The sequence below is a fragment of the Xenopus laevis genome, chromosome 4L (assembly GCF_017654675.1).
Source record: "Xenopus laevis strain J_2021 chromosome 4L, Xenopus_laevis_v10.1, whole genome shotgun sequence".
Taxonomy (NCBI): domain Eukaryota; kingdom Metazoa; phylum Chordata; class Amphibia; order Anura; family Pipidae; genus Xenopus; species Xenopus laevis.
This window is the reverse complement of record NC_054377.1, coordinates 11,555,510-11,563,162: the sequence shown is the minus strand read 5'-3', so window position 1 is coordinate 11,563,162 and position 7,653 is coordinate 11,555,510. Positions and strand designations below refer to the sequence as shown.

At 45.3% G+C, this 7,653-nt stretch overlaps 1 protein-coding gene across 5 annotated transcripts; it reads left to right on the top strand.

The window, feature by feature from the left end:
• The first annotated feature begins 44 nt into the window (after positions 1-44).
• LOC121402927 (lamina-associated polypeptide 2, isoforms alpha/zeta-like) lies at positions 45-5,260 on the top strand. 5 transcript variants are annotated; one of them, XM_041589879.1, is made up of 3 exons: positions 45-534; positions 622-660; positions 745-3,106. In XM_041589879.1, exons 2-3 carry the CDS (start codon positions 632-634, stop codon positions 2,027-2,029), a joined length of 1,314 nt encoding a protein of 437 aa, XP_041445813.1. In that variant the 5' UTR covers positions 45-534; positions 622-631; the 3' UTR covers positions 2,030-3,106. The 5 variants fall into 5 exon arrangements, with proteins under 5 accessions (XP_041445813.1, XP_041445812.1, XP_041445811.1 ...); XM_041589877.1 differs by having other exon boundaries at positions 49-534; positions 745-5,260; XM_041589878.1 differs by having other exon boundaries at positions 45-660.
• Positions 5,261-7,653: the final 2,393 nt, after the last annotated feature.

Below are 7,653 nucleotides of genomic sequence, written 5' to 3'. Positions count from 1 at the left end.
TTTCTTAACATGAAAGGAGAATGATACGTTCTGCAGGAAACCTTCATTTCCTGTCCTTTGCATGGCAGTGGGCCAATAAGGGGTTAATCCCCCGCCGGAAGGCGGCACAGGAAGTACAATAAAAGTCCATCCGGGTCCCCCCGCGCCCATCTCAATTTTCCTGTCGAAGATACCCCCCATACCAGAGGTGCTACTCTCTCCCTCTGAAGCGCCTGGGACCGAGGTTCTTACCTTGTGTGTGTTCCAGGGGAAGCCGGCGGGCTTCTGGCCTTTGTTGCCGATGGCGCAATCAGCCGCAATGCTGCCTTAACGGAGGTAGCGCATGCGCGATAAGACGCCAGCGCCCATCTCTCTAATGGCGCCTACGTTTTCACGCTGCGAATTTACGCACGCGCCTTTTCGCGCCGGTTTAAAAGGACGAGCGCATCACAGGTTAGTTCCTCTTATGATTTCAAACGAACTGGCTGGTGTTCATTTCTGGCAAGACAAGACTGAGGAATCTGTGTGCACCTGTATTCTCGATTGATCCCAGGTGTAAGTTACATGGAGGTTTTAAACGCTGGAGCCTTATTCTTTGGAATATCTTTTTAATTACTTGACAATGTTATTTATTTCCTCCAGACTGTCAATTATGAGCTGCAGACGCTCAGGCTCCAGGGGGTAAGGCACTAAGAGAGTTTTTTTCCATCGTGATTGATACAAACTACAAGCAGCGGTGAGTAATTATAATACCTTATTTTTCAGGAGTCCCCCATTAAGAGAGGAATCTCAAAGAAGGAAGACTCCCAGAACTGATTGTATTGCATGCGGAGAAGCAGCAATTCTAGGCAAAAGGCTCTGTGAGAAGTGTCTGCAGGAAGTGGCTGGGCCCTCCTCTGATCAACTGCACTCTATTAAAGACTGGATGCAGACTACCATAAAAAAATCTATGAGTGATATGGTCAATGTAGTTACTGAGAAAGTACTACACAATCTAGATGAAAGACACAAGGCACCCTCCTCTATGACTGAGGTCAGTGACAGACCTCACAGGAACACGCACTACTCCAGTGTTTCTGAAGGGGAGCTATCTTTAACCGATCAAGAAGAAGAAGAACAGTCTGAAGATACCTGTTCTTTCAACCTTGAATACCTAGAGCCACTCATCAAAGCAATGAGATTTTCTCTGGAACTTGACAATACTGAGGATACTCCTAAACATGACAAAATGTTCAGATCAGCGGTCAAAAAAGGAGAAAAATTCCCGGTACACAGAGTCATTAAAGAAACCATTTTAGAGGAATGGAAGACGCCAGATAAAAAACTTAATTTCTCCAGAAGACTTAAAAAGATGTATCCATTCGAAGAAGAGGACTCAAAACTCTGGCAAGCCTCCCCTAAGGTGGATGCGGCCATCACTAGAGTGGCTCGACGTACTACCTTGCCTGTGGACGAAGGAGTCTCGCTAAAAGATGCGATGGAAAGAAGACAAGACATGACACTCAAAAAATCGTATCTAACATGTGGAATGTCCAACCAAGCCTCCATAGCCATTACCACTCTGGCCAGAGCCAACCACATTTGGATAGAAGAACTGGAACAAGCTGTCAAAGCGGGAACAGACAGAAAAAAGCTTATTGAAATGATCCAAGATGTCAAAACCGCAAACGAATTCACTACGGAAGCATCCATGGATCTTGTCAGACTCTCGGCCAAAGCTATGGGCCTTAGTGTGGCGGCCCGTAGAGCTCTCTGGCTGCGCCACTGGCATGCTGACCCGCAAAGTAAACATAACCTTTGCTCCCTCCCATTTGAAGGGTCACTTCTGTTTGGTGAAAGACTCGACAAAATCATATCCAAAGCCTCTGCAGGAAAATCGGCTTTTCTTCCTCAGGACAAAAGAGACAAGAGGCCCTTTAGAAAAAATCCCCTGCAGGAGGCCAAACAGTATAGACCGGGAAAGCCCTTTACTAGGCAACCCTGGAGAAGAACCCAGGGACAAGGGGCACCTGGAAGAAGGGACTTCAAACAGGACAAAAAATCGGCATGAGGGTGCGCGAGCCCCTCTGTCTTGCCTTGGAGGAAGACTTCAGAATTTCAGGACAGTGTGGGCTCAACACGTATCAGATCAATGGGTTGTAAAAACCCTAAGCAATGGTTATGCCCTGGATCTTCAAAAATTTCCGACGTTTTACTTTGTGTCTTCAGAAAAGCCTCGATCCCCACTAGCTGTTTCTACCCTAAAGATGATCCTTGGGGACCTACTAGACAGAAAGATCATCACAGAAGTCCCCAAAAGAGAACATTACAGAGGTATATATTCTCACCTATTCTTAAGAAGAAAAAAGAATGGGGATTTCAGAGTAATTCTGAACTTAGGCCATCTGAACAAATTCCTCAGAACAAAAAAATTCAAAATGGAGACACTGAGGTCTATATGCCAGTTCATAAACCATGGAGACTGGATGCTCAAGATAGATATACAAGATGCCTATCTGCATGTTCCAGTGTGGGAACCACACAAACAATTCCTACGGTTCCTGATCCTGGGAAAGCACTTTCAATACCAAGCGCTCCCATTCGGACTAGCTTCAGCCCCAAGAGTTTTCACCAAGGTGCTTGCTCCCATGATGGCTTTCTTAAGGCTAAAGGGGATCCAGATTTTCGCATATCTAGACGATATATTGGTGAAAGCTCCTTCCAAAAAACTCCTCCTACAACACCTGAGTATAGTTCTAGATACTCTGAAAAAATGGGGGTGGCTCGTCAACTGGGAAAAGTCCATGTTGGAGCCAACACAACAGATTCAATTTCTGGGAGTTATCATAGACTCCAAAAAACTTCAAGTAAGTCTAACAGAGGAAAGGATTTCAGACATACAACACCAAGCAGATTATCTGTCTCGTCATCCATCCTTGACTGCCAAGAGATGTCAACAAATTCTGGGGAAACTTATGTCCACCATAGAGGCGGTGAAATGGGCACGAATTCAAGCAAGACCTCTCCAGATAGAATTCTTGAACCAATGGAACAGGAATCACCTGGAAAACTCCCAGTTGATTCACCTATCACAGACGACGATCACTCATCTCTCATGGTGGCTCAGGAGAGAGAACTTGCAAGTTCCTGTATCTATCGCCTCCCCTACTTGGGAAACACTGACCACGGATGCAAGCAGAGCGGGGTGGGGAGCACACTTCAAACACTTCCAAATTCAAGGGAAGTGGACACCCATAGAAAGCAAAAAATCCTCCAATTGGAGGGAACTGAAGGCGGTGCTACTAGCGATCCTACACTTCCAAAAACACCTCAGAAAAAAATCTATACTGATCAAATCAGACAACCTAACCACAGTGAGTTATATAAACAACCAGGGAGGAACCAGATCCAAACAACTGTTGTGCTTGACCACAACTATTTTCGAATGGGCTCAAAACAATGCGAACCACCTCAAAGCCTCCTACATACCAGGGACATCGAACACCTTAGCGGATCTCCTCAGCAGGAAATTTCCGGCTATCGGGGAGTGGGAGTTGAACCAGCAGATTTACGACCTAATATGCCGAAAGTGGGGTCACACATCCATAGACCTGATGGCTACCTTTCAGAACAAGAAGAATCTAGTGTTCTGTTCGTGGGACAAGGACCCCAGAGCGACCTTTTGGGATGCTTTCTCATTCCAATGGAACTTTCAACTGGCTTACATCTTCCCTCCAATCTCGATGTTAGCAAAAACCATCAAAAAAATTCAGGAGGACAAAGCTCAAGTCATCCTCATAGCTCCCTGGTGGCCGAGAAGACTCTGGTTCCCCCTCTTACTTCAGATGTCTCAGGAGGAGCCCTTCAGACTCCCTGTAACTCCGAACCTTTTACACCAGGGATCCCTACTGCACCCAGACCCAGGGTACTGGGCCCTGACTGCTTGGAGATTGAAAGGATAAAACTCAGAAAGGAAGGACTCTCAGAGGGAGCAATCAACACTCTTATTTCTTCTAGAAAGATGTCTACCTCTTCCAAATATAACAAAATCTGGGAGAAATTTTCCAGCTGGGGGTTAGAGAAATTTGGATCGTCTTTCCTCATCTCAGAGGTCACCATCATCGAATTCCTGCAGTCAGGTTTAGAGGCCAGTCTCAGCGCTTCTACCTTGAAAGGTCAGATTTCTGCCATATCTGCTTATACGGACATTCAATGGTCCTCATATCCTCTGATCAAAAAGTTTTTCAAGGGCCTCATCAGAATCCATCCTCCAGTTAAAGACACAGTCCCTCCCTGGGACCTCTCCCTAGTACTGGATGCACTGACCAAAGCACCCTTTGAACCTTTAGATGATTTACCATTAAAAATCCTGACGTTGAAGACGGTCTTCCTACTTGCCATTTCCTCAGCAAAAAGAGTGGGAGAACTACACGCTCTCTCATCTGATGCAACTAAGATCCAGTTCCTTCATGATAAAGTTACTCTAAGAACTCGAGAAAACTTCATTCCCAAGGTTGCCACAAAATTCCACATGTCCCAAGACATAGTGCTTCCTACTTTTTTTGAGAATCCCAAGAACGAAGAAGAGAATAGACTCCACAATCTCGATGTGGTGAGATGCCTAAAGCGCTATATACACAAGGTGTCAAGTTTCAGGAAATCTGAAAATCTTCTTATTCTCTTCGGAGGTCCTAGACAAGGCATGGGAGCTTCCAAAAAAGTAATCTCAGCATGGATTAAAGAATGCATTCTCATGGCCTATTCCTCTCAAACAGTACCTGGGCCATCATCAGTCAAAGCACACTCCACCAGAGGTATAGCGGCGTCTTGGGCCTTCCATGCCCAAGTTCCAGCTGACGAGATCTGCAAAGCTGCTACCTGGAAAAATTTACATACTTTCTCAAAACACTACTGTTTCGATGTTTATTCAAAAAACCTAGCTGGGTTTGGGCTAAGTGTCCTCTCAGCTGCTGCAATAAAAGTTCCTGAATAATCCCTCCCTATGTGTTCTGCTTTTTACATCCCCTTATTGGCCCACTGCCATGCAAAGGACAGGAAAACAGAAAATCTTAACATACTTACCGTGATTTTCATTTCCTGGACTGTAGCATGGCAGTGGGCAGGGGTTTCCCTCCCTATTAGGGGGTATTGTCTCCAGTCGTTGAGATGGGCGCGGGGGGACCCGGATGGACTTTTATTGTACTTCCTGTGCCGCCTTCCGGCGGGGGATTAACCCCTTATTGGCCCACTGCCATGCTACAGTCCAGGAAATGAAAATCACGGTAAGTATGTTAAGATTTTCTGTTTTATATACTGATCAAATAATCATATACTGACCCGTTATAGTGGGACATTCACTAAGATGTGTAATTGCGCCAGCGTCCACTTCGCCAGGCGTATTTTCGCCAGCGCTACGTAAATTCACTAAAATCAGAAGTTGCGCACAGGGGTAGCGTGAAGTTGCGCTAGCGTTAATTCGCCAAGCAAACGAAGTTACACTAGCGATGGTTAATTTGCATACGGCGCCAAATTGAAGTTACAATGGAGGAATACGTACAATCACACAAGCCTGGGAAACCTTAAAAACAGCAAATAAAATGTTTATTTTGCCCTACACATGTGCCCACTGTATAGTTAAGGTGCCATGAGTATGGAAATGAAGGAGGGGAGCCCCAAAAAAAATTTCGATCTTTTTCAGCCTATCACCCATAAAAAATGAAAAAACGCCAGCGTTTTTTGGGACTTAGAAAAATTTTTAACTTTTTTTGAAGCAATCCCTATCTACTCTATTGCACTTCGCCTGGTCTGAGGTGGCGAAGGAAGTCTGGCGTAAAAGGTAGCGTTCAGAATCATTCGCGCGTTAGTGAATTTGCGTAGTAACGTCCGTTGCGCAAATTCGCAAGGCGTAAGGGTGCAAAGTAACACTAGCGAATTTACGCCAGCTTTCGTTAGTGAATCGGCGAATTAACGAAAATGCCCAACACTGGCGAATTCACGCTAGCGTTAGGCGCTTCAGCGTTTAGTGAATTTGCCCCATAGTTTCTAGGGATGAATAAATCCACTATTTTAGATTTGGCTGAATCCTTTGCGAAAGATTCGGCCAAATACCGAACCAAATCCTAATTTGTATATGCAAATTAGGGGTGGGAAGAGGAAACCATTTTTTCCTTGTTTTGTGACAAAGGTCATGTGATTTCCCTCCCCGCCCCTAATTGCATATGCAAATTCGGTTCGGCCGGGCAGAAGGATTTGGCCGAATCCTGCTGAAAAAAGCCGAATCCTGGATTTGGTGCATCCATAATAGTTTCCCCCCTCTAAAAGGGAATATACTTTGTAACCTTGGGCAGAGTCCTACAGCGGGTCAGGTACTCACAGGTTACCTGCAAAAAAAGCGAGTACCCTGCGGAATGAGGGGAGGATTTTCAGACGTGGGTCTCATCTAAATTTCTTATCTTATGTACTATTGTCTATATTTTACTCCTTTTAAAGTTTAACAAAACTTGTTTCTGTCCCGCCCACATTTGAACATCACTTCCCGTTTGATGGTGGATGGCAGGTTGCGAGTCCGGTAGCGGATCAAAGTGGGTAAATATGCGGGTTTGGGTCGCGGAGTCCAGGTCCGGATCTTACAAATTGGTTTTGTGCAGGACTCTAGCAGGTGCTGCTCTGCTGAAAACTAGGGATGCACCGAATACACTATTTGGCCGAATCCTTTGTGCACGATTCGGCCGAATACCGAAACGAGTACTGTGTGGAAAAGGAAAAGTGGAAAATATATTTTTACTTCCTTGTTTTGTGACGAAAAGTCATGTGATTTCCCTCCCCTAATTTGGATTCAGTTGGGCCAGGGACAAGGATTCATCTAATTCGGTGTATCCCTACTGAAAACACAACAGCCTTGGGTACCTTATATTTCAGCTCCTTTACCAACAGCTTTAAATTTCCCTGGGGTTCATTGTGAAGATCCCAGGGGGGTAGGAATCAATCACTAATCTCAGCCCCAATAATTCTTTCTGGGCTTTTTCCCAATTCCCTAGTCCTGTGTTTTCAGCCCCCTACTATAAACAAAGTTACAAGATGGTGACCCTCTGTGGCCAACTTTGAAAGCATAAATCATTTGTTTGATTAGGCTTGTGGTGCAGTAAGTTCATGTTTATGTTTAGTATACAAAATACAGCATTTCTAGCCTTATTCTATTTTACACTTTACTTCCCCTTTAAAGGAGAATTCAACCCTAAAGTTAAAAAAAACCCTACCCCCCACCCTCCTCCCCCCAGCCTAAGTGTTAGCCCGGGCAAATGCCCCTAGCGTTTTACTTACCCCTCGGTGCAGATTCAGACATCGGAGTTCACGAACGCCATCTTCTTCTCTTCAGAATGAGACGGCGTGGCGGTGCATCGGCTGTTGCAGCAATTTTCTGTTTAGTTACAACTGCGCATGCGACGAAACTCACGGAAATTGGCGAATCGCGATCTCATTCCGAAGATTACCAAAGCAGCTGAAGATGGCGCCCGTGAACTCCGATACCAGAATCTGCACCGAGGGGTAAGTAAAACGTTAGGGGCATTTGCCCGGGGTAACACTTAGGCTGGGGGGAGGAGGGAGGGTAGGGGTTGATTTCTCCTTTAAAGCTCTGTCCCCTTTAACAATCTCTTGTTTAGCTTGGGAGTCTGTCACTTATTCCGGTATATCAAT

Excerpts from the sequence above, each read along its gene's own strand:
- LOC121402927 (XM_041589877.1), top strand. The coding sequence starts at position 2,111 with ATGGGTTGTAAAAACCCTAAGCAATGGTTATGCCCTGGATCTTCAAAA.